The sequence below is a fragment of the Rhagoletis pomonella genome, unplaced genomic scaffold, assembly GCF_013731165.1.
Source record: "Rhagoletis pomonella isolate Grant_MI unplaced genomic scaffold, Rhpom_1.0 Rhpom_scaffold_00001, whole genome shotgun sequence".
Classification (NCBI taxonomy): Eukaryota; Metazoa; Arthropoda; class Insecta; order Diptera; family Tephritidae; genus Rhagoletis; species Rhagoletis pomonella.
Genome location: NW_023458555.1, coordinates 5,874,751 through 5,902,115, shown reverse-complemented (window position 1 = coordinate 5,902,115; position 27,365 = coordinate 5,874,751). Strand labels below are relative to the sequence as shown.

The window sequence follows — 27,365 nt, the reverse complement described above, 5'->3', positions numbered from 1 at the left end:
CCTCACCTCACCTCACCTCACCTCACCTCACCTCACCTCACCTCACCACAAAAATCTGCTGTTTTGTGCTGTTTGCCGAAGATTGAAATAATTTGTGTATCCAAAGCTTTAAGATAAGAGTTTTAGGTTTAAGAAAAAGGAATTACCTTCTAATTCTTCAGATAAAACCTGAATGTGAAAAAGTATAGAGCATATTTTATGGAACATTTGTCTGAATGTGATTTCCAAAGAATTAGTGTTTGTTCGTAAGCATAGTTTCTTTGCGACATCTCCGTTAATCCTTAATTTCGCACAGCTCTTTGAAAACTTCGATAGTGAAAAGGTTGTCATTAAAGCAACGGTCTCTTGGAAGTAAGCATTGTGTAATGTTCACATAAAATCAATACACTCCACTTGAATAAGTTGCAGAAGAATTTCATCCTTGAAATTGCAAGGCAAAAAGCGGTACTTCCATAAATACAACTACACATAAAAAATACCAACAATGCGAATATATGTACGCTCTTTTAGACCAACGTTTATGAATTGGGTAGAAAAACAAAATGTAGCAGCAATCGTTGTTGCAAACAGCGAACCAATTGAGAAAACTCGACAGCGTGTGGCAAGCGGCTGGCAGGGTGGTGAGAGTGCAAACCCGTGGAGTGGATGGTTGATGGATGCGTTGCATAAGAGCACAAGTACTTAATGTGCATTTAATTAGAGCAAAGCCAGTGAAAGCCAGAAAATCGAGCTGCCAACAAAAAAAGCGAACGCGTGTAAAAAACCAATACGCAACAACAACAACAACAACAATGGCAAATAATGACCGCCCGTGAATCAGTGTGCTGAATGGGGGAGGAGCGAGCAGCTAGCACAGGTCGGTCGGTCGGTCGGACGGTCGACAGCTTCATTCTTAACCGCTAATGCCATTGTAAGTGGCCACTTGTAATTGTTGTAATTTCCATTCACACACTACCACCAAGTTACATTGCAGCGTAGCGGCTAGATTGCTGTGGTGCTATGTATGTATGTATGTATGAGTCATTCATAGTAAGCGAGCGCGTAATGAACTTTGCCGGGCGAGCTACGTAGGCAAGCACTCGTTGCGTTACGCCCATAGATAATGATGCGGCCTGATGCGCACTCACCGGCCAACAAGTGAATTAATGATAATTGCATTTGTCGAGCGCCGCAAAACGAAGCGAACGGACGCGGCGTGAAGGACGTGTGCACAGAACACTTGAGGCCATGAAGTGTAAGTGCTATACAGTATAAAGAGTAAGCGAAAGTTGTGAAAAGTAGAAAAAGCTCTTCTCATATATTTTAAATACACTTTTTCCTTTAAAAATTTTTATTTTTTTCCAGCAAGTAAAACAGAATGTCAGACATTTGCGGTCATTTATCTAATCGCGTTGTTGGTCGTCGCGTGAAAGACAGCCAGGCAGGTTGGCAGGTTCAGCCAGTTGGTTGCAGATGCACAGGCTGGGCGGAAGCTTTGTCACGCGGACTTGAGCAACGTCAAAGACGCGCTGAACTCTTTTAATTACTTTTAAAGTTTACCGTAAGCAGCGAGGAAGCGAAGCAGACGTGAACTGTGTGAAAAGGATCGAAAGTTGGAAATGCAGGAACTGTAAATATAACAGAAAATGAAAAAAAAGAAGACAAACAGAAGAAAAGGGTAGAGCGTACACCGTCAGTACACACTTTATTTGGAAGTAAATAACCTAAATTAAATATTTATCGCGGTGGAGAAATTGTACAAAGCTTGGCTGGGTAAAAGCTCCCGAGTTGGCAGAGCACTTTTGACTTAAGTGCATGGAAGGTAGCTGAGAACTTCTTGCTGTAATTATCGGAGGCATCTCGCTTACAGCTAATCGTAATCAAAATCGTAATGAAAGTTGTAATCGTAACATTAAGGGAAATAGTAATGGTACTGGTACTCGTAATCGTGATCGCGATCGTAGTCATACTTATAACTGTAATCATAATCGTCAGCATAACTGCAATCGTTATCGTTATCGTTATCGTAGTCGAATTATTTAACGTAATCACCATCGTAATTGTAATTGCAATTTATTAATGCCAACTATTCCATCATTTAATGTACGAGTACCTACTTACATTGCGCTCTCACCTCATTTCTGCCACAGCCAATTCATTGACCTGCACAACGTCTTCATTGCCTTTCAGCTTGTTATACGAACACACACACACACAGCATAAATTATTGGGTCAACAATTTTTGCTTATCAACTTCGTCATTTCGAACAACAATTCCTGTTTCTAGGTTGCTTCGCTCCTTCTTCGGAACTTTGGTATGTACGTATCTACCGGTATCTTCGGCAAGCTGGATGGGGCGCTGGCGGAGAAGAAATATTTTAATGCAAGCTGCAGTGGCATTTTCTTCATCTTCAATTCACTGTTGTGGTTGTCGTTTTTTGCCTAACATTTGTTTTTTTTGCACACATTTACTACTAGCCAGACATTTCTACATTTCTATATCTCAGCTGCAACCGTTTTCCGCTGTGTTCACACTGAACACTACTTGTACATGCATATCTATATTTACTGGCATTTCTTATTCCCAAGTAAAGTAAAGTCTTGCTGCTATCGTTGCTGTCGTTGCTCTCGAGAAAAGTTGTTGCCATCCATGCTCTTGACGTTGCCGTTGTTGTTGTTGTCGTTGTCGTTATGCGCTCATTCTTCCGCTGCAATTGTCAAGTTGACATTGTCGACAGCGCAGCCAGCCGCAGAGCACTCGAAGCCACAGTCGCCACCAGCAACCAGCGACCAGCGACCGCCAAAGTGCCAGCCAGCCAGCCAGCCAGTAGTTTACAACCAGGTCTCCGCTGGGCCACCTCGAACAGCATTACCGTGCCGGTGTCCTTGCCGCAGTTGCAGCGCATAGTTCTGCAGCTCATTGCAATGTCCTGCTAGGCTGTCTGTCTGGCTGTCCGTCTGTCTGTATGCCTGTCAAACAAATGTATGTTTGCCTGCTTGTTTTTTTTTTGTATAGATATTTATTTTACTTATTTTGTTGTTGCTTGTAGGTATGCAGTTGTATTTGTATTGCTGTAGTCGGTGCATCCGCTCGCTGCTGCTGTCACTGAGTTCCGTTTGTTTAATTGCGGTTGACAGTTTTGTGTGGTGCGCTGCGGCAACAGAGTGGCTTGCAAAAAAAAACAACCTACAAATGTACGTACTTATATTAATGACAACAACAACCACACACATTAACTGACAACAGTGACTGTAACTGGAATTGCAACAACAGCAACTGCATCTAAAGCAAGCTTAGTAAACAGTGCGGTGACAGTTGAAATTAGTTCAACCGAAAAAAGTGAATTAAATGGAAAAAATTTTTTTCGCTGTTGCATATTTTCCTCGAGTTGAGAAAATTAAATATACTCGTAATCATTGTATGCACATAAGCATATATACATACATGCGCAGAGTAAAAGCTTACAAGGGCACGCAGCTAGCAGTGCTTTGAGAAATAAAAGAGAAAGTCCGCACAAATGACAATTCTCCTAGTTTTTGATAGTCAATGTTAGGCAACTTTAAACTGTTGAGCGATGTGTTATTTACTTCACAGCAAGTCGAGTGGCTTAACTCAATTTAATTAAAAAAATTTCAAGAATTTTAATTTAATAATTTATAATTTAAGAATTTAAACGGCAGAAACAAATCATTTTGGTGGAATATGGAAATTGAATTGCATCGAAAGCTGCGTAGAAGCATCACTGGGTATTACTTGAGGCACCTTGAAGGAGTCCTAAGGAACCGAACGAAACCTCAGCAACAAAAAATCTGTGTCGGAGGGAGATAGACAGAGACAAAAGAGGAAACCCTGCATCTCCTTCTGAGGACGTAAATTCTGGAAGAAAATCTTAGGTTCTCCCCAATTTCGAGGAGCAGCGAGAGAAGACTGCCTGTCCAGAGCGGCTATTTGTGGATCAGTTGTATCCACTTGCTACTGCAATGGAAGGAAAGAAGGTGCCGGTAGCATTTTTCTTTTAAATATTCAGGGTTTGCAAAGCTCAGTCGATGCTGCTATAAGACAACAAAAATTATGCAGAAGGAGGGCGAATCACTGTGGTCATACCTCAATGGTTCACATGCTGCGAACTGCTGGAGTAGAAGTCTCTAGCGGGGAGCAATGGACCTAGGATAGTATTCCGGAACCTACAGACTATTTGGCTGTGGACTGGCAGATTCAAATCAAACAAGCCAATGTATTATCGTTTCCAAGATAGTCGGTTATACTTGCTCGAGTTTTTCCTGGCAAAGGACTGTTGCTTTAACAATCAAATCTTGTGAATATGAAGTGTAAAATTTTCACTAATTTATTTTTGGTTTTACTTGTGATCCAAAATACATATTTACTTGGAACTTGTTTTGCCTTATTGAAAAGCTTTACATACTTTAAGCAGTCATATTGTAATTATGGTCATAAGTTCTGACTACCAATAATTGTTACTGTAGAAAAAAAATTTAAAAGAAAACCACTTTATCCGGATCTCTCCAGATTTTTTTTTTTAACATTACTCGAAAGCCAGTTTTGGAAAAGGGGGGAATAATTGAACACACTAGTCAAAAGACAAGGGTAATTCCATGCATTACTATTTCTATTTTCTTAGACAGACAGAAAGCTCTAAATTCCTTATGATCGCTTAATGTGAGGGCTGAGAAGTTTACTCTTCACTAGGTATGATTACCGAGTTATAGGGATATACATACATACATATAAAAAATATGATAAAATTCGTGTGTTCAGAATGGGACTTCGCAACACTGCGGAATGCATTTAGAAAGTCACAATGGCACTTTTTACTGGAAAAATGGCAAAATGTATGTGAATCATTGCAAGTCTCCCCAAGGATCGTCCAGTTAAACTCTAGGGAGTCTTATTATGGTGGACTACACTTTTAACGTAAACAGAGTTCAGAAGTCTGCAAAGTATAAACAATCGCTGATTACTTTTATTATTTTTTCTGGTTTAAGCTCCCAAAAAAAATTTGAGAAAACCTAAAATTCGCTTAAAATAATCCAAAGTCATCGGTAATACTTTATATATATCTTGTCGCTTACACTTTTGCTGAGTATTTGGCCGAGCTTTTCCACAAATTTGTGGTATGCGCCTTCATGTTGATGCACAAATGGAGAGATCTACAGCTTAACGCCCCCTGCGAAACACAGAAATACATTCGGAGGTTTGCCATTGACCGCTGTTAACTAGAAAAAACTTTTTGTAATTTAGATGCTGCCCGGACAAGGGATCGAAGCCAGGCCATATGCAGTGATAGTACGCACCTCTAACCACTCAGCCACAACGAAGTTCACATTATTTTGGGTCTAATATTTCATTTCAAGATTTTTATTTTTGAAAGTTCCCATTTATGAGCTTCGACTGCAATAGGTTTGGCATTCTTTGAACTCTCGAAACGCCTTTGAATTTTTACACACTTCGGAAATTACTGTAAGCATGCTTGTTGCGATGCTGGATATTAGTGGTTTCATTTCTACTTTATATTTGAAGTTTCATTGTTAAACTTCCTGAATTTAAGTGCATAAAATCGGCAAAAACGGAAATGAATTCGGCTGGTTTGAAGTCGCGTGTAGCTCAGCGTTTGAAGAAGTTTGCTGTGGGTGGTGCTGTTCCCCCCCCCTGTAGCCAACAACTTAAGTGAGTCTATTTAAAATTTGCGCTCGCCTATGTACACCAAAACTTCTTTCTTCCAGCAGCAATGTGATATTTATCTTACTTGTCGCTTTTGTCTCTGCTGTGTGGCAAGTGTTCAAACATTTTTTCTTAGCTTCTCTGCGGTGTCCCATAAGCGTGTGCCACCGCCCCCAAATGCAGCCTGTAGTGCCAACCAGCCAACCAGCCAACGTGCAGTCACTTTCAGTGTGCTTTTACATTCTTCTGGACTTTTTTCAGGCATTTGAATTGACTGTAGCCGCCTACCCAAAAATTAAGGTTGTCTTGTGGCTTCTAAAGTTTTCGGTTAACAAAAGTCTGCCACATCGACCGCTGCTGCCTGCTGCCACAAGAAGCATTCCCTTTCTTTTATGTACATTGGCTCATCCCAGCCGCGTCATCATCTTGTGCTCCTCATTTTTTAGCAGTTCATGTGGTTGTTTTTTTTATTTTTATTACAAACTTTACAACAAAGTTAAAACTTGGCACTTTTGCGGTGTGGTAGCCAAGATAAGCTGCGGTTAGATTGTTGCTGTTGCTGGCAGTGCGTCCCCAATGCTTGGGGGCAGATACATAAGTGATACTCTCACTCAATCGCTGCTCTTTCTCAGTTGCACTTATCTTATGTATATATATATATGTGTGTAGGTCCATTCTTTCAATTTCCTCACCTTTCTTCTATCTCGCCATCGGTCTGCTTGTCAACTTAGCCAGTTTGACTTTGTCGTCGGCGGTTGTAGTGTCCTTAAATCGCTGCTTTGCTGTTCTAGCTCAAGTGGAAAGCTGTGCAAAACTTTAGAGGAATGCTGTAATTTATTTTATATATCGTACTTTTTCTTACTTTGTATGAGTTTGACTGAACATAAATGCTACTTGCAACAGTTTAAATTTCAGGTTTGAGTTTACATTTTAGTTTCTGCTGCTCAGTAAATCACTTCTATCGGGCGGCTACATTAGTCTACTAAGTAAGTTAAGCTGGCTTTTGTGCATTTGAAAGCAGCTGAGAAATTTGCGGAATTAATTGTGGCACAATGTTGAAAGAAGGATTGCCTGTTTTAATTTAGTTTGGAGATAAGTGGCACAAAGTTGATTAAAGAACTGCAAATTCAGCTTGCAAGCTGTTAAAATAAGGTTTGCAAAGGTATGAGTAAGAAAGTTATACAAAGTTGTACTTTATGATTCGCTATTGATTCAAGCTTTATGCAGAAGCTCTTGAAAATAAGAGTGAGTCTAAAATCACATCGACATTGGCATTAGGCAAGGATAGATAGACACCTGTTTGCTGAAGTATGCACTGCGACCAGAACTGCTATTGTGTCTTTACTCCCCATTCATTTCCGTCTACATTGGGAAGTCCCACTGGGTATTCGGTGGTATAAAGTGTATGCTATATACGTGAGTCCTTTAACCATATCCCGGAGTATGTATAAATGACTTTTTTGTGTGCAACGATATGTACGAGGATACCTGTTAGAAATCTTAATTTGTTCTTGGAGAGTTTGATCAAATATTTTACTAGTGCCTGGCCCATCTGCCTGGTTTCTTAGTTCCTGTTCTATGATCCATCCATTCATTCTTCTCTGGTGAGCTCTTTCCTAATAATGTGCGGTCCTATTACCAATAAACGGCTCGAGCCCTTTTGGTGTTGTGTCATAAAATGTAGAGCGCTATATTTTGGAACTTGCCCGAAGGGTCCGAGTACATTAGGAATCGTTTGGCAGTGGCGTCAGAAAAAAAAACCCTTTGCTACAAGAATGATAGAATACAAGATTGCCCATTCCCGGAGGCGATGAAATTTTTAAAGTAAAAGTAAACAAAGTCGAATAGGAGGTCAAAAGAAACTCCTGAGAAGGAGAAAATCGGAGGGGTTTGAGCAACAAAAAAAAAAACAAGAAAAAGAAAACAAAAGCGAAAAACAATATTTAGCCTTTGGAAGGTAGAGGTTTCAGAGTAACAGCCTTAGTGAAGTCAAGAAGTATAAGCATTAGGGTGGTCCAAAAAGAGTAAAGTCGGAATTGTAATGCTCTGACCCCCTAGGTTTGTTCTGTATCGAATTTTTTTATTTTGACATAAAAAAATATTTAAAGGTCGCTCAAAGCACTCAAATTTTTCGATGTATTTTTATATGGGGGGAAAAAAACTCCGTAGAAATGGTATAGAACTCTTGAAAAGCTCAACTCTGGTTCTCTTCAGGAGTCTTTCAGTAATAATACCCAATTATTTATTTAACCATTTTTTAATACTAACGATTTTTTATTGGTCCCGTTTTTGCATTTTCTGGGGTTTTTGTGGGTTTTTGGCGGACCTATAAATTAAAGTTGTGATGAAAAAATGGTTGAATAAAGAATTGCGTATTATTACTGGGAATCTTCTGCAGATAAACAGAGTTTCCCGATAGAAAAATATAGATTTTTAAGATTTCTATACCATCGCTACGAAAAGCTGTTTTTCCCCATATAAAATATATGGAAAACTTTGAGCGCTTTGAGCGACCTCTAAATATTTTTTGATTTCAAAATAAAAAAATAAGCGTATATTTTTTTCGGTATGGAACTATCCTAGAGGGTGAGGCCATACAAATTCCGACTTTACTTTTTCACATTCATTTTTGGACCACCCTTATAGGCATACGCCACTGATTGAAAATTCGAAATTCTAAGAGCCCTACAGAGTGGCAGCTTCTCAAACACAGAGTATGGTTAAGATACTTTCAATTCAAAACCTATCATCTTAACTTGTCGAAGGAATCAACTACCTCAAATATCAAACCGAGGCTGGAAATATTTTCAAATATGATTGCTTTAGGTTATGTCACTTTTGAAGTTCCAAGTTCAAAGAGTGCACTCGGAAGCCGCACATTACCCACTGTGATGCCTGGGAAAGGCTTTCTTCTGACCTGCTCTATTAGGTTCTCCGATAGAGTTTTTGCTGTAAAACTTTTCGAAGGTGTGCCTAGAAAATCAAGATGCTTTCTTCAGAGTTTAGGCCAACCTTTCTTCAGAAATCATTGTGCAGAATTCTGCACCTGGTGGTTACATATACGTATGGTGAGAGCAATGACCAAAATAACTGCAATAAAGTGCATTTGTTCAGACATGTCTATCAGCTATTGGTAACTGCGAGGGAGACTTTATGTTTTGAATTTGAAAGTTTATCAGCTAACTAACTGCCTCAAAAATTGGAAAAAGGAAACAGTTTGCACACGCAAATAATAAACGGAGTGGTTTACTCTTCTTACAAAATGCAACAGTAAAGCACTTCAGGCAAGTGGTTAATGTTGAAGAAACAAAAAAAAAAAAAAAATAAAATAAAATATGCAAAACATAAAAAACCCCGAATCTGCGAAATTTTCCATTCATACATACATATGTTTGTACATATGTTTATCGCATATACATACATACGTTGCAATACTTTTGAGAGGATTGTTGACTCAAAGAGGCCGGGTCGTATGAGTGACATTTTCACATCCACATACATACATATAAATATTTATTTTCAAAACACTCGCTGCCGCATTTACAGATTTGTGTCATCACCCAGTAAGGCAGACAGACGATTTTGTCTACTTTGGATTCGTTTTTTTTTTTTTTTGTTTTTTGGCATTCGCTTAATCCTTTTGACGGTTCGTTGCACCCTAAGCGGTCTATGTTGGCTGGACAGACAAAGACAACCAAGCGGGCCGCCGGAGCAACCGACTGTCTGGCCGATCGCCCGAAGGCAACCGCAACTCAACAGCAAGCCATTGCTACATACTCACCATCCATATTATATTGCTTGCTGGCGGCGTTAAGCTGTTGCTGCGAGGTCGATGACATCGCTGAATGGCGAATGGATTTGCGAGCATTGATTTCTTTTTGTTTTTGTTATTACTTTCGCGTTTTCATTGCACTGAGTTGGCTTACATTTTTCGAGATAGTTTGCAGATTAAGCCGATTCATATTTATTTGTGCGAATTTTTATTCATTTGTTTACAAATGTTGCAATTTTCTTTATTGTTTTTCAATAGCTCAAAGTTGTTGAACTGCGAATGTTGCAAATGCACACACAAACATACAACCACACGCACACATACACAATTGCCATTGTACGCCCACAGTGGGTGTAATAGGTGTAGTTGAAATAAATTTGTTTGCTTTGTTTCAGATTTGTCGTTGTTGTCACTGTTGCAAGGGTGCGTGCATCTATCGATGATTCTACTCATTCCACTTTGCAATCCAACATCCAGTCTATTCTATTCATTTATATTGTTTACTCTAACTTATGTAGCGATGTGTATATTTGCTTGTTTGCGTGCGGTTTTATGTGTGTTTGTGCTTTTGCATTGTAGTTGCAAGGTATTATTTTATTTCATTGCTTGCAATGCAATTCCTGTTTTATTTAGATATTTGTGTCTTTATTGCATATCCTTAATTTAAATATTTACACTGGCGTTCATTCAACCACTGACCGAGTTTCTCGCGAAATTTTTAATTAAAATTCATGCAATTCTATTGTTTGATAAGGGCGGGAAAAAATCTTAGTTAATGCGCAGTTAAAAAAGTTATTCGCCGACAGGTATTTGCTTGCGGAATTGTAAGTGTTGCGAGGTAGGTGGGTGCGTAGTTGCTTGCTGACTAGCAGCAATATCTGACATTTAAAAGAGTGTGATGTCAGAAATAGAAGATAAGAAAGAGATACCGACCAGACTAAGTTTGAAATAGTCTGCCTGAAACTCCTGCTAGGGTGTCGCTCTTGCAATGGACGTTTGCTTCTCTTTGAGTGTAGATCTTGATAGCGTTGGTAACATTAGATGACTGATGATGACAGGAATGAAACGCAGGTTGGGAATCTGTGACTCAACGAGTTTACGCCAAGTAAATGACATATCAGGTAGCAGCATGAAAATTGGGCATTTGAAGGTCATCTGTCTTTGAGCCATGCATAGGAAATTTCGTTTCTAAATTCACAGACTAAATATTATCGAAGCTAACCTTTACTAAGCTCTACAAGAGAGCTCTTGTAAGGCGGAAATCAACGCGGTCAAGACAGGATAAACCAGAAGAAGACGAAGACATTTTAAAAATATATATTCTCTGCATATTTGGCGTAGTCAACTACAGTTCTCTTTACAAAGGCGGGAAGCTATAGGACCAGTTACGTACACCGGAAAATGCTTGATTTGTGAATAAATATAAGAACTGATTTTCTGAAAAGTAATTTGACTAAGTTCAAAATGTACCTAAAATGGTGTGTTTGTACCGAATGTACTTTCAAATTAAATAAAGTTACGATTGTACCAACTATTCCATCTTCGTAGCTTATCGAACAGCTGACTGTGTATGGACGCCAAAGAGCGGCAGCTCAAGGGAAAAGGTCAAAGCAAGAGATTTAATAGACTTTTATGTGGAGTTTCTGAGCAACTGCGTAAACTTTGTTGGGGGAGTACCAAGTACTAGGGATACCTGACACGACTCTGCAGGCTAGGTTTCTATTGTTTAGCTTTTTTGAAATCTGAACTTTTTGAGGAGTCGAACGGTATGCCATGTGGGCTGGCAGAGAAATCCCATGCTATGCAAGTAGTCTTGAAAGCTGGAAAAAGCGCTTAACTTTATAAAAAGCTTAAGTTTGGAGTGACTTCTGAAGCGTTAACATAATAGTTCTGGCTAGATTGCAGCGTTGGCATGCCAAATTAGTTAATAAAAATACTGTTATCGACAACTGTTATCGATACAAGTATCAAATTACTTTGTTGTTGATATATTTTTGTATGTATTTATCTACTTTTCCCCACAAAATTGCCAAATTCCTGGTCCAAGCTTTCATTTCCATAAAGTAAAAAGTTTCAGACACTGCCGAAAGAAACTAGACAGTTATTTATATATATATATATATTTGACTAGAAACCATATGGACTCAATTACCCCAATGAATATCTTAAAAACTAGAACTAAAAAACCTGGTTCACCGCTCGAGTACCTAATGTAATGCCGAAAAATCACAAGCATGCGGCAAATTCTTTTAGAATACTTATTCTATATATGTATTAATAATCTCTTTACTCAGTTAATGCCAAGTATCTAAACTAAAGGGTAGTCCTTGGTATTTTGTCGCCTCTGCACAAAAAAAAATTGTTCATACAAATCCTTCCAGTATTTAACTAGTTGCGCCTACCTAAATAATACCAAGCACGAAATTACTGTACGCAATCCAGCCACAAAGAGGCTATCGACTTACTAGGTTGGCATTTATTTAAATACGGATTATGTTAAGAAATTCCCATACAAATATAAAAGACGTATCAACTCCCGTTGTCTTTTTCATGCAGCGGATAAGCTACCAGTTTGAGCACACACACACACACACTCGCTATTTGTTTATAATACTTATTTGCGACTGTTTCCATTGCAGACCAAATTATTTCGCATATTTCTGTCTGCTGCCATGACGACTGTGTTCAAAGTGATTGCTGCTGAATCGCCCGCAGTTTAACCTTTTTTCCAGCCCACTAAAGCGGCATTCAACTGAGTTTGCGGCTTACAGTCGAGCGAGCTGCTGTGTGTTTGTTTGAAACGTTTATTATACCTTTCATGAGCATGAAATGGTATTATAACTTTGGTCCGATGTTTGTAAGTACCAGAACAAAAAGAGATAGACCCATTAAAATGTATACTTATATGATCAGAACGTCGAGCTGAGTTGATTTAGCCATGTCCGTCTGTCTGTCTGTTTGTATGCAATCTAGTCTCTCAGTTTTCGCGATATCCGGATCAAATTTGGTAGGTGGGTGTATTTTTATAATGTATTAATCATTTGTCGGAACCGGAAGAATCGGACCACTATAACATATAGCTCCCATACAACTGATTGTTCAGATATGAGATTTTTCGTTATAACTTCTGCATTTATGCAGCTACGAACATGAAATTTTGCAGTACTTGCACCCATTATCAACAGAATACTTACAGTGAAAATTACAAAGATCGGGTCACTATAACCTATAGCTCCCATACAACTGATTGTTCAGATATAAAATTTTTCGTTATAACTCCTCCATTTATATAGCTAGGAACATGAAATTCCGCACTGTTTTCAATAATTATTAACAGAAAACTTACGGTGAAAATTAAAAAGATCGGGTAACTATAACCTATAGCTCCCATACAACTGATTGTTCAGATATGAGGTCTTTTATCATATCTCCTCCATTTATGCAGCTAGGAACATGAAATTTCGCACCATTTTCACTCATTATTTACAGAATACTTACAGTGAATATAACAAGGATCGGATGACTACAACATATATCTTCCATACATCTGATTGTTCAGATATGGGATTTTACGGTAAAACTCCTTTATTTGAACAGCTAAAACCGATAAATTTCGTAAGATATTTTATAAATAATAATACAAAGTCTACTGAGAAAATCATCAAAATCTATGCTGTATAAGCTTTATCTCCTATAGCACTGATTGTTCAGATACCAGTTTTTGCCATATATCTCCTTTATGTAGGAAACTAAACCCAATAAATTGTGTTACCGGTTTACATACCGATCACATAGCAGTGAAAATCACTTAGATTGGTGCCATATAAAGTATATCTTCCATACCTCTGATTGTTTAGATGCGATTTTTTATATAAGTATGTAATTCCTCTATCGATGTATGCAGATGTATTCAAAAACAGGGATCTGTCAAAGTAAAATTTGCAGATGTTCATGAAAGGTATGAAGCCTTCGGCATAGCCGAAGACAGCGCTGCTCTTACTTGTTTTACATAGAAATTGTTTCAGTTTACGCAAGCCAGCTTTTATTGTTGACCCTTTTTTTTTGGGGGAAAATACAAACTTAACTGTATGTTATTAACCAAAAATATTGACTTATAATATATGTTTTTGTATTGGCTTGGCTAGGCATTCTAATCGTATTTTGTGCGCGCCCAAGTGTGCATCAATCCGTCGCACACGCCAGTGCTGAATAAATTTTTGCAAGTCATTTTCATTAATTTCTATCCAGTCGCTTTATGTATTTATGTATGTGCACTCGCATTACAATTATCATGTAGATATGTATTTATACCGCCCCTACATAAGAAGCTTGCCTGCCTACCCAATTAAGCAAATTACATGAGTTGGCATTTTACAGCAAAACAATCGCCGTAGTGCTACAATCGAAACCCTTCTATTTTTTTGTATTTAACACCCTGAGCTGACCAATTCATTATCATCACTGACCATAAACCACATTAAGACCACATTACCAACATTGGTCAGTGCGTTTAATGGACCGTTTGAGTTGCTCACCTACGCCCTCACAAATTTTCCAATATTCTTCTGTGTATTCACTCTGCCGAAAGGTTATTTATGGCATTTACATTTCGAATCTGTAATCTTATGGTGGTGGTGGTGGTGTAAGTGAGGCAAGAAAACAAAAAAAAAAACGAAACGAAAATATTTGCTTGACTACTGCTTTTGTGTGAATTTTCGTAAAATTTTGTTCGGTCCAGCTGTCAGCCGTATATATGTATGTATGTATGTATATACATAAAACATGAATGACTTGATTGTCTTAAGGAAATTGAACAATGAAATGGCCTAATAGTAAGCAAGCACATATGTACATACATACATAGGCATATGCACATCGATCGATGTATGCAGATACAAATTACTGCCAAAAATAGTTTGGATTTCTAAGAAAAATCGATCGACCGGGTTTAGAAAAAGCTGTTTCCCCTTTGTGGTTTTCACAAATGTGAAATATGGAATGGCAGCTATTCCAAAAATGTATGAATGGCTAATTTGCCGGTTAAGGTCAGCAAAAATTCCCTTTGGTTTGGTTGGCTTCAATGCCTTTCAGCGTCAGTTTGCTCCAATCAAATTTTGACTTAGATTAATTTAAGCTTCATTTTCTGAAGGCAAATTGCATTGCCGCTAAATTAAAGCAAACCGGATTTGAGCATTTGCTTGTGTACATACAGTGGCCCGAGAAAGTGTTCACTTGCTGATATATATATATATATATTTATATATATGTATATATATTATTCACAAAGCTTTTCAAGTTAAAGCTCTCAAGAATAATTTTTCTGAAGATTTTTTCATTATTTCTGTTCTTTGAAAAATAACTTTGCTATTGCTGTAAATTTTCTTGAAGAAATAAATATATGAGAATTTTTTCTTGAGCGCTGCAAACTTATTTAAGAAATTTTGGTAGAAGAAAATTTCTTTTCAATTTCTTGCGCGTCATTTCATATAAAGTTTTCGTTTTCCTTGAGCGCTGGAAACAACCTTTAAATTTTTTTTTTTTTTATAAAACTAAAGTAATTATTTTAATCAAAATCACATAAGTCAAAGGTCCAGACTTTATACAAAGTTTAGAAAAATTTAATAAAAACTCATCAAAATTTCGAACTTTTAAACTTGAAATTCTAAAATATTATACGAAATGCCGTTTTAAAGCCCATTTTAATGTAATAAAGTGCAAGTTTCAAAAAAAATCGCGTTGATTTTCAATAATTTGTTTTCTCTTTTTTTTTCAATTAAATTAAACTTCCTGTGGAATAAGGTGCGCAAGTCACTATATATACAACAGCAAACAAAAAGCAAACAAAAAGATTAAAAATCCCCGCAATTTTTAAGCCTCTTGAAACTTGCACTTTATTATGCTAAAATTTGTTCTTAAACAATAATGTTCCAGATTTTCATATTAAAAAGCTTGAAATTTTTAATAAAATTTTTTTTGAGTAAGATTTATTAATTTCTTACTTTTTGTAAACAATAACAAAAAATTTTAACAATGGAAAATTAAAAAAAATAACATTTGAACACTTGTTTGAGTTACTGTACACATGCATGTGTGCGTAAGTGTGGTTTCCTTAGGTTTAAATATTTAAATAATTTTTATTCCTCGCATTATGACTTGGCAAAAGTCGAAGGAATTTCACAATTTAATTTATTTTCTTGGAACAATAAAATTTCAGTTATGTATCTTATAAAAAGACTGATCTCATAGAAATATTATTTTCATACATACATATGTGTGTATGTAAGTGCATTAGACTGCATCAACAAAACAAGTTGCAATATTCCGCCGGCATTACAAAATTTATTATATTTGAAGACTTACATCAAAATATTTCGTAAAAAAGTAAGATTTAAATGAGCTGGACCGTTTTGAAAATGGAGTTTTTTATGAAACAAAATTGGTTTCTTAAAGGATTTTTTGAAAAAACCTCATGAGATGATAAACCAGTTTAATAATAGTGAGATTTGTCATGCTGTTTTTTTTAACTTTTTCAAAGATTAGTTTAAGAAAACTTGAATGACTTTATTTGAGGGAGAGACAATACCTTTCCAATGATACCTCATGAGTCTAAATGGATGACGGTTTGGCTGAGCAATTCAAGTTTTTCTTAAACAAACCTTAAAACAAAGTTCAAAACAGCATCAAAATTATGATTCTGTTGAAACATTTTTTAAATATTTATATGCAAATTTTTTAAGCTTAATCCATTTTTATTCATAAAAAACTCCATTTTTGGAGATATTTTCAAATCGGTCTGACTCACGTTATCTTAATACATTTCCGAAATATTTTGGCGCAAGTTTTAAAATATAATAAGTTTTATAATGCCAATGGGAAAACAGTCTCGAGGTTTTTTCTTTTTGTATGGAGAGTGATGCGGTCTAATGTACATGCATATATCATGATATCTTGCTTATAATTCTCATCAAATAATTTATTTAAGTGAATAGAATCTCCCACGCATTCCAAAGCATTACACCATTATTTATACTTAGTTTTTTCTTTCAGATCGACCAGCAACTCAAGGATTATTGATTCCACTAATAATTAAGTAATAATGACGCCCGAAGTCGAAATGCTTGTTACTCACGAATTTATCGCAAAAATACTTGAGGGGTGTCTAAGTAACATCATTTATCAATTAAATAGTGGAATAAATAAATAAACCGCGACACTTCGTGTAAGTATGAAAATAGATTTACAGCCGGCTTCTCAAAATACTTGAGTTCAAAATTAATGTAATTTTAATTTTGATGTAAAAGTGAAACATAAAAAAATTATTTTGCAATAATGCCGAATTTCCACTGGGTATTAAATGACAAACATTTGATTGTAAAAGTCGGATTTTAAAAATACCCTTTAAGTTTGAGATCATTCCGACTATTTCTGCTCTTCGTTTTTGAAATGCTACTTTCTTTTTTGAAAATAGCCACCAGGTGGCGGCGCTTATTAGTAAAAATCGTATTTAGTCCGAAAAGGTTTATATAAGAAATGAATGGTAACGAGAATCTAAAATTAATTATAAATCAATTTGAGGCGTTAAACTGTGACCTACATTTGTATGTATGAAGGTAAAAAGCTTTTAATATCTAAATAATTTAATACCGTAAATTTCAATATGAACTTTGAAAGCAAAATACAAAAAGAAAACAACAACAAAAACATTTATCTGAGTCTAAGATTTGTACAATACCGACTTCAATTTCCGTTTGTCAAAACCATGGAATTCAAATAAAACTTTACATAAACAATTAAACTTTGCCGTATCCTATTTGTTGTCGACAGAGACTGAAAAAAAATACAAATAAAAAGAACAATTATAAATTGAAAAAAAAAATAAAATTCTAGATGTGTGCTTGCTTTGGTATGTATGCGTGTGTGCTCACACATCCACACGCAAGTATAGAATTCGCAAAAGCTGCCAAGTATTATTTATTTATATGCGTTCAAGAAGACAACGGTGATTTTGGGACAAGAAGACAAACTGAATAACTTTATTTGATAGCCGTACAAATAACCAAATAAATAACTATGTCTGTAAATATGTAGCTATATAAATATTTTTGTCCATATTAATTTGCATATGTTGGATTTGAATTTGTGACAATGGTTTGAAAGGAAAAAAAATGAAATTAAAAGACAATTTCCTCAAATATCAAGAAATTACCCGAGGCTCCATTTTCCGTATGTCATCAAAATTTCAAAAGGTCGGAAAAAAGCACAAAAGGGAGACTAAGCAAACGATACAGGAAATAACAAGGAAATGTTATAATTACAATATCGAGACAAAGCCATCAACGCCAGCAATGAGCTTCGAGTGGTATCTATGTATGTATGTATGTATGTATGTATGTATGTGTATGGTGAAATGTACTACGCCTAGGGTTGTTGAAAATTGAAAGGGATGCAGAACTTCGAACTTTTGAGGGAAATATAAATTGTATGTGCCCAAATGCATATATATCTACGGTCGTCTGCAATAACGACACAACTCAAAATTTCATGTTTATTTGAGTTATATAGCGGATTAGATTTATAAATAGCCATATTTTTCTGTGACAAATCGACATATTTTTCTATGCAAATCGACAGGGCCGCAATTTTGCCATTGAACAGTGGCACATGTCTCAGATTTATCGCTAATATTGGCATAAGTCAACAACTGTCGATAGGTTTGTGATGATTTTATGTGTATTGTTCAGCAATACAAATGGAGATTTTTTTCGTTTAACTACTTAGGAGTTGTTACTAATTTCGGATTTTTTTTTAGTCCAATTTGAAAGCTTACAAACTGTCCCTACAGAATTACTGCAAATATGAAATTTTGAGTTGTGTTGTTATTGCAGAGGACTATCGATATGTACATATTCATATATGTATGTCAGTATAGTGACATAACAAAGGCATGTCAAGGGCAACAATGCAAGTGAGAAGGCAAGGCGAAAACCAAAATGGGGAAAAAACTTGACCATTCGCCTTAAGCCAGACAATACAAATCAAATGTGCGAAGATGGAATTTAAGCAAATCAAAAGGTTTGAGTTCAATATAAATTCGTCTGCTTAAAAGTGTGGGCGTGACGTGGCACAGCGGGCACCAGCCGAAATATTATAGAGCTTCAAAAAAAAAAAGAACCTGTGACAGCTCTTCGCTAAGCTAAAACACATTTTTGTTGGTGGAGGAGCTACGTAAGTACGGCTATATCCGTTACCGTTGTCAAAATTTTAAGTGTCAACAACAGAAATGCTTAGGGAGGACAACTTTGTGCGTTGGTGTTTAAGGTGGCGTGACGATTTGGTAGAGAGTCACGAGTGGATAAAAGACTTTAAGAACTGCAATTTGTATGATTGACTTGTGGGATAAATAAATGTGAGATTTTTGAACTACTACGGTAAAAAATAAACTGAAAATTCAAGTACCGTGTGGAATTCTATAAACAACATTTCCTTCAGCTGATCAATATTTATTTATTTTTACAAGTATTTGGAAAATATTTAAGTCTAAGGCATTTTAATGAATTTATATTGCGAAGAAATGGAAGGACTAAGTGCAGAAGGACCTGTTCTCTCACTCAGGACGAACAAGTGGCGGAAACACCCAAAGGAGAGATGCAAATGGTGAAGTGCTTTGGTTTCGATCCAAATCTACCAACGTTTTTAGTGGCAAATAAGAAGAAGAAGACAGTTTGTTCTTTTAGAGTGCATACATGATTCCATACAATTGTACAATTTTTTAATTTAAAACTAATAAAGTTAGAAGGACGAAATTCGAGGATGTGGTAGCTAACATGTTAGTCCATGACATATTTTTTTTTCAAAAATAAATATTTGAAATTTCCAAGGATATTCAAGGATAAAGTTTTAGAAAGGACATTTTCAATACTTATTCGCCCTGGTGCACCCAAAAAATATATATTTTTTCTATTGTACAGACTTTTTTCTTTTAATTGATACCCATATTGTTATTCTACAATGAACCGAATCTTTTGAATAATTTTTTTAATCAATCATATTCTAGTAACTAGAAAGTCCTTAAAAAAAAATCCTGACGTCAGAAAAAGAGACTAAAATCGCAGTTTTATTATACTTGGCCCGCAGTTTTATGAATATATTGATTGTTTGGTGAGTAAAGGTCATCTCAGCCGGACATGGAGAGACTATAAAATTGACAACTTCCACATTCAGTTTAATGGGCCAAGGGTTAGCTGCCAGCTTTGTTGTTGGATGCACTCCAAGGAACCACTGTGAATACAACTTTACAATCTTCCACGCAAAGCAGACTCAACTGGTGCGATAAACGACAAACATAAACGCCGAGGGTACCGTCAAAGTCAGTGTACCGATGGCCACAAGCCCGACCAGGGATCTATGGCTTAATAGCCCAGTAGGCTTCTATTCGTCAGCATCTGGAAGGACAATTATGTCTCCCAAGCTAAGTTCTGCCCCAACTATATAGCTATGTATGACACAGTCCTTATCCTGCTGCTGACAGCATGGCTTTCTTAATGGTCATTGCAGAGTACTTAAGCAGCTGTGTGGCGAAGCACAGGCAACAGTAGAGAACATTATATGCCACTACAAAGCTTTGATATGATCTACACGGTACCTCACCAAAGTAATTTTCGAGGCTACTAATTAATGCATTGTTCAGCGAACGTCTGTAACCCTATAAAGGTCCATTGCTCCCTCTGGTGAACCCAATTATAATCTAGTATTTTTTATATCCCTTTTTAAAATCAATACATATATGGGTCAAATCAGTCTATACATAAGTATATGGATGCGTATTGATATTTCGCTTTCGAATTGTGCCGACCACAGGTTCTGCTTGCGAGTTCAAAACCAAAAGATTTAGGGCCGTTTTCTCAAGAAGGTTTCAAAATTTTTCTGCCCTTTACACACAGATTTTGTTTTGAAGAAATATATTTGAAAGGCAGATAAATTTTAAAAGCTACCTACTTTTTCTGGCTTTATGAAAATTTATGCTTTCCAGCATCAAAACTGTCAACTAAGCTAACACATTTTGACATCTGTGTAACTATTTTCATAAATATTTAATTTTCCTTCATAGCTGTCAACTAAAACTAGTATTTATGGCCTCAAATATTTAAGCAATCAATTAAGATTTCTCCTTAGAGCAGTATATTTCTCGGAGGCGCGTTTCTTCACTTGTTTGCACACGTGTCTGAGTTGAGAGTAAACATCTACATACATACATACATGGGGTATAAAGTGACGATATATGCGGCTTCCTTTCTCACTTGCCCAGTGATTTGACACTTTCATACGAGCCCATCTACTACATTGGGAACTAGACAAGCGGAAAAACAATGTGACGAGTTAACTTAACAGCTGACAATAAAAGTCAGCACACGTTCATAGTGCTGGTTGTAACAAGTGGAAAATAACCAGAAGGAATGTTCAGCTGCGGCAAACCAATTGAAATATCAAATTGTGGTGGCCTAGCCCACATCTTCCTCAACATAGACAGAAAGCTGACCGATGCCTGCAAGGATAGGCGAAATGGCACGGGCAATGGGATAGTGGCGAGAGTTCATCAGCCGCTGGGCTGAAAGGAAAATATCAACCGCGCCAAATTGTTTGTATGTTTGTGGTTGACTCAAATGACAGACAACCGGACTGGCAGACCGACACGTAGCCGAGTACCTTTGTCAATGCGGCGAATACTCGTTACGTTGGCATTTTTTTGCAAGTTGGGTGACTGAGTAAACAAAAGAGGCGTTCTAAGCGCACACATCATACATACGTATGCACCATATATGTATATACATATATATATATGTATATTTTATTTGCACATTTTGCAGTGAAATGCCCGCATGCCATATTTACATAGGGTCTCTTACTCTGTCAACATACGTTGAATGTGCATTAGGGTGGTCCTTAAATGTTGGAAGCAATTTTTTTCATAAGATTTCCTAAGCCTCAAATCTAAGTCGTTGCTACAACAGTCGAAGGTATCACTTATAAATTTTGGCCCCGATTGGAGTCGGTTAAGGCGTGTCGCAAAGGGGCTAAGCTTCGGATTACCCTATGAAAACGTCTTAACCGACTGCAATAGGAACCTAAATTTATAACTGATATCTTTGACTTTAGTAGTATCGATTTTTGGGTATTATATGAAAAAAAAATATTTTTAATTTTTTTAGTCTCCATGGAGGCATCTGGCCTTCGACCCCTTTGCGACACGCCTTAACCGTCTCCGATAAGGACCAACATTTATATGTGATATCTGTGACCGCGGTATTACCGATTGAGGGGATGAGATTGAAAAAAATCGTTCATTTGGTCTTTAAGGACCACCCTAATGTACATTTGTGTGCACTTATATGTGCGAGTTATTTCTTGCATTAAATATTTGCCTTTGGTATTTTTCCGCAACCACTAAAGCAAAAAATAAGAAAAATGAAAAGCAACTTACCGCCCAAGACGCCGCTTATATAGCCGGCCGTCAAGTTGCCGCCACGTCCAGCCTTGCGCAACAGCGCATCATCGATGAGTAGCAGACGTGTCGAGGCAAACGGATCCGGTTTCACAGGTCCTTCATACAAATCCATGTCATCATGATTTTTAAATAAATTGTGACGCGTAATGACATCTTCCATGCCGGTACGATGCAACTCTGGTATGAGCCGCAGCCAAATCGAAAGCTGATGCGCGCGAAAATGATTCTTGATGCGGGGCTTCATGCCTGCAATGAAAAGAGAAAGGGAGAGAGAGAGGAGAGTGAGAAAAATGAGATGGATTTGCAGTTAGTAAAAAAGATGAGAAAAGAGTAACTAAAAATCCTGAAAAGGAATACAGAATGGCTCTTTTGCTGGCTTTTCAGCAAAAAAGTAACGGCATGGCAACAGACTTAAAAGACACACATTATACTTGGAGAAAACCGCAAAAACGATATGCAGTGTATGTGAGACTATAAATTTTTGATACATAGGTAAGCCGTTCGCATTTTCATGCAATTTTATATTTCTTATTTCCGTCAAAGGCTTTTTACAACTTGAATTGACGTGGAAGAAAGGCCGAGACGCAAGGAAAGGGTATGCATTTTTTTCGCTTTCTGCTGGTGGAATGACTGTGAAAAATGAACTTGACATCGAAACTTGTGACAGACATATTTTAACTGAAAATATGTAAGATGCTTTGATAAGTATAACCATGCTGTTAGAGAAACATTTAATTGTTTAAAGGAAAATTAGAGTGTCTTCTTTATAAGTGTTTTGTTTATAAGAAACAAACTTGAGGCGAGAAGGTGTACCTTTGCTGTGGATGCGAAGCTAAAAGCTTACACTTTTAAAGGCTTCTTTGACAAAGATAACCGGGTTAAACTGAGACAGAAGGTACCTAGACGAACTTAAAGGTAGCTGCCATAGCAAAAAGTGTTATGTCTTCTGTGAGCTTAGTACTAATGACGAAACGAAAACTACCAGATGAAGCTGAAGCAATGCATTGTTGGATACCCGGCAAAAGAGGTTTCCAAACAGACATTTTTACCGTCGAAAGCTGCCTTCGCAACATTAGCCAACTTCGTGATTGCGTTGTCGTATATATAACTAATAAGTTTGCCTTCAACGCTAGACAGACGAAGAAAAAAGATAAGGTCTGGTCATTGTAACAGCCTCATACCCGTGATTTGGTCTCAAGCTGTGACAGTAACTACTTAATTTCTGCCATTAGGTCATGGACGGCGTAAGGCATCACGGTCTTTAATGAATATACATTGTGATGCGGACCCGCAAGTGTGCCCACTTTGTTACCAATTGGTAGTACTTTGTAGTTGTTAGAAAAAGTACTGAGTACTGAAACAGTTCCTTGGTCGTGATGATAAAATTCGAGTCGAATTATTAAAACTTTCGTTCGGTGAAAGAAGGGCGGCTGGGTAGGAAATAATCAGATGATTCTATCTCGCAAACCGCTAAGGAAAAATAGACGCGAAACATTATTAATCCGTTCTGCATGGTCTCCTCTTTAACGGCGCCAGGTCAGGAGATTTGTTAGAACCGATAGTTGTTTGCCAGCGACCGACGACCGTACAGAAGGTTTTGCAAACTTTGCGTGGTGGAGCGTTAACCTAGCGCTTGCTAAGCAGATTTGAAGCTCAAGTGTGCCTGCGAGTTTCCATATAGATGACCTCAAGCGTGCCGAGAGTTGACACAGGAACTCCTTTACCATCCCGGTTAAGTGAGGTTACCTCGCGGATGCGGTACATTGCCACTCTACCTTAGACCCAAATGAGACTAATTGAGAAGTAACCGGATACGACCGAGAGACTGGTTGACCAGATTCAATCGTCTCATAAGCAATTTGAGACTCCTCACGTCTGATGGGCTGTGGGTTTACTTGAAAAAAACGCTGCAGAAGTACAAAATCTTAGATGTGAGATATAGTTTATGATTTTTCGGAGGGGAAACACTCGCATTGAGTGATGATTCGGGGCAGCATTTTTGGAAATGTCTGTGTATTTTAAATTTCGTTAAGTATTTAATAAACTCGCACCAGCAATTTTAGAGGAGGCAATTAGTTCGTAATTTGTTTTTCAAACATATATTTAGATGTTACTTTATTTTTAAGAGTTATATTATATTTTGGCGAATAATCCAGAAAGAGCAAATGTCTCCCCTATTCAGTAGCCGGTTATGGAAAATCTATTTCAACAGTCTTGAAAAAAAAAACAATTTTTGAATCGATTCGAATCGAAATAATCGAAGTACGAAGAAGAAATCGATCTCCCAAGAATTTAACTTAATTTTTATAAAGAAAAAAAAAAGCTGTGACCTGACCAGCGCTGAAATTAGAAACACTTATTGTAAGTAGATTTTAAAATCCATTGTTTGTAACAGTTACAATATCCAGATTTTTCCAAAAGTGTCAGGTAGCTCACAATCCGTAAATATTAAAAAAAAAAAAAAAATGTGAGACAAGGCTTCTCTATATCAAGCGAACGATATTAGAATTCCATAGAACCTTCATAAATACTTAGCCCTACTTGGGAAAAGGGTTTAATTTTTGGTTAGGAATTTTGTCTGAAGAGAGTAACTTTTATGTTTTACTTTAAATCTAACCGCTTTTTTTTTTTAAAAAAAAGAGCATATCTTTATTTTTTCTTTGTTTTTGCTCATGTTATATTTCTATCTTTAATTCTTCTGTTTGAATAAATTTGCATATGCAGACTTGTAGCCCAGTCCAGTGTGTGTTTTCAACTTCCATTTTTCGAGTTTTTGATGTAGTATTATCCATGATTTTACAAAACGTTATTTTCCAGAGGCTTTACTCGAAAATTGTATACATTTTCTAGAGAAAAACCGTAGATGAATATGTATTCCATTGAGCAAAAATTAAATGTTGCTTCTCGAATTTTTTCGGTAGAATTTTTAGAATCATAACTAGTGACACTTGGGTTTGAATTTTTCTTTAAAATGTTTTTTTTTATCATTTACATAGTAAAATAACTAAATCTTCATTTTACTATGCTAAGGCAGCGTAAGTTCCATACCAATAATTTATTATTGCAGTTGTTAAAGACTATATTTATTATAAATACATATATATATTGTAGTATATTTTAAGTGATGTGATGCGGAGTGCCACATGTTATTTTGCTTATCGATCCGAGATTATGTCTTGCAGAAAATTTTCTTGTATTAAAAAGCACATTCTACTCGCGGCAAAATAAGATAAAAATTTCAATTCTCATGAGTATGTAAATTATTTTTGTAAAAACGTAAGTGCCGTTACATAAATACATATCAATGCCCGTGTTAAAAATATAGGCATCTCCATATGTTCCTGTATCCAATTTATTACACATATCATATCACGTCAAGAACTTTGTCTTCGTAAATTCCGCACATTTTTCCCAATCTCTTACCTTAAAAAAAAAAAGTTATAAGCCGCCATAAGTTGCCGGAAGCAGACATTTTGCACTCAAACATTCATACACAGATACTCGCGTATGTGTTTGTGTAATTTGACTTTTAATTTCGACAACAAAAAAAAAAAACAAAACATTTAATGCTTTATTTTGCAAGTTGAGTATTTGCGCAGCGGTGTAAGTTAAGACGTGAAGCACCACAAATAACAAAAAAAAGGGGCAGGAAGGCGAGAAAGCGGATAAGAAAGTATGAAAAGATTATAGCAAGTGTCTTGAGGCGCGCTGGGGCATAAGTTTATATTACAAAAAGGAGACACACAGATTTATGCTTAACGGCCTTTGTTTGAGTGGCAATGTGTGTGTGAATGTGAAATATATGTATTTTACAAATTTAGATTGTGCGCTCGGGTGCGTGTCATTTAGGCATCTGTTTCACAGCTTATCATATCACGTAGAACGTTTAATCCCATGTGACATATGCGTTGCGCATCTGTGCACAAATTCTAAAATATAGGTATTTAAACATATGTACATACAAATAAGTGGGAATCTGAAAGAACGAAACAAGTCGCATTCGGGAATTTTCTCAGTAAAATTTTCATAACTGGAACGCTAATTGGTATGCGAGAGCTAAAGTCTGTATTATCATCGTAATAAAGTTTTTTGAATGCATAGATGTAAGTATATAAAATTTTGTTAATGAAATTTGGCATTTTCTGCTCTGAGATCAAAACTCCTCAAAATCACTTAAGTTATTTTTTTCAAAAGTTCACGATATGTGCTTAGTGCACATATGTACATATATACATATGTACATGAGTACCTCTACATACATGTGGGGGGCATAGCATGCCATGGCGCAGATTTTTATTTACATTCAGCAGCCCTACCAGTGCGCCGTGTGTTTGCGGTGCCGCTTTCCTGGCCGCAATAGTCAACCACATTTTTACTCATTGCAACAGCTTCGATTCTTTATTGCCCCGGGCGGCCTGTGTGTGCTGCACCAGAAAAAAAGTACGATGTTAGAGTATCTTTTGTGTTTTATAATTTCGCCTCTCATTCGATGTACTTCGGGTGCCTCAATGTGCCCTGGCAACCTGAAACAGCTGCAAACTTTGATGTTTGCCTGGAAGCTTTTGGGACGAGTGTGATTTTTAAACATGCACAGTGGTTTCTAAAATGTTTGGAATTGTTAAAATGAAATAGGTATAGTGTAAAATATGTCGTTATTATTGGGAACAAAAAATGTGCAAAAGAAATGTTTCGAATATACTTTATATACTAAATTATTTATATTGAAGTACATTTGCGCATTTAATGGTTTACAGGGGCGTACCTTTTTTTTTGATAAGTTGGTGGACTGTGAACAACATGTTAGCCAAAGAGATGGGATCTCACTCCAAAGATAATTTATTGGTTGTGTTAAGCCGCATGGGGTCGTTGTCTGGTGGAATGTACGTACCAGCAAAATATAAATAAGAGCTAGGGCGCAGAGAGCGGCCTGTTTGAATCCACTGGGTACTCCGAATAACTTCTAATTTAGCGCATAACGCTATGCTTGGCGCCCCTCTGCGGTCTGAGACTGGCAAAAGTTCACTTTTCGAAATGTCCTGAAATAGCCAAATAAGTGGTTTACTAGACCCAAAACATGACTATTGACACGATCTAAGGTCTTTTTAAAAGATCACTTGATGTCGGTGTTATATGAATTGTATTTTTTGCGTGAAAATTCGAACGGCAGTTCACGCATTCAACTGTGGTACTTCAATAATCGGTTTTTAACGGGTTTGTTTTCAGCTTTAATGCCAAACTCAATAGTTTGAGAGGGTTCCTCCATATTGGGTTTTTATCATATTTCCTAGTCCTTTCAGATTTGACAGATTTATCTGATTTGTAGCATTTTCAATGATTTTATGAAGACTGTAATTACTTTGCGCTAGGCAGCTATTGGGATTACAATGTTCATTAAACCGTGGGTAAACTTTTGCCAATTTATGAAACTTTTT

The 27,365-nt window shown here is 36.7% G+C and overlaps 1 protein-coding gene across 1 annotated transcript in view; it reads right to left on the bottom strand.

Annotated features, from left to right (window-relative positions):
- Positions 1 to 27,365, bottom strand: part of LOC118750352 (neuroligin-4, Y-linked) — a gene marked incomplete in the record, with an annotated part of 198,765 nt that overhangs the window by 5,852 nt on the left and 165,548 nt on the right. Inside the window, 1 exon segment of the mRNA XM_036485076.1 lies at positions 21,910 to 22,179. Within this exon segment, the coding sequence (XP_036340969.1) occupies positions 21,910 to 22,179 (270 nt within the window).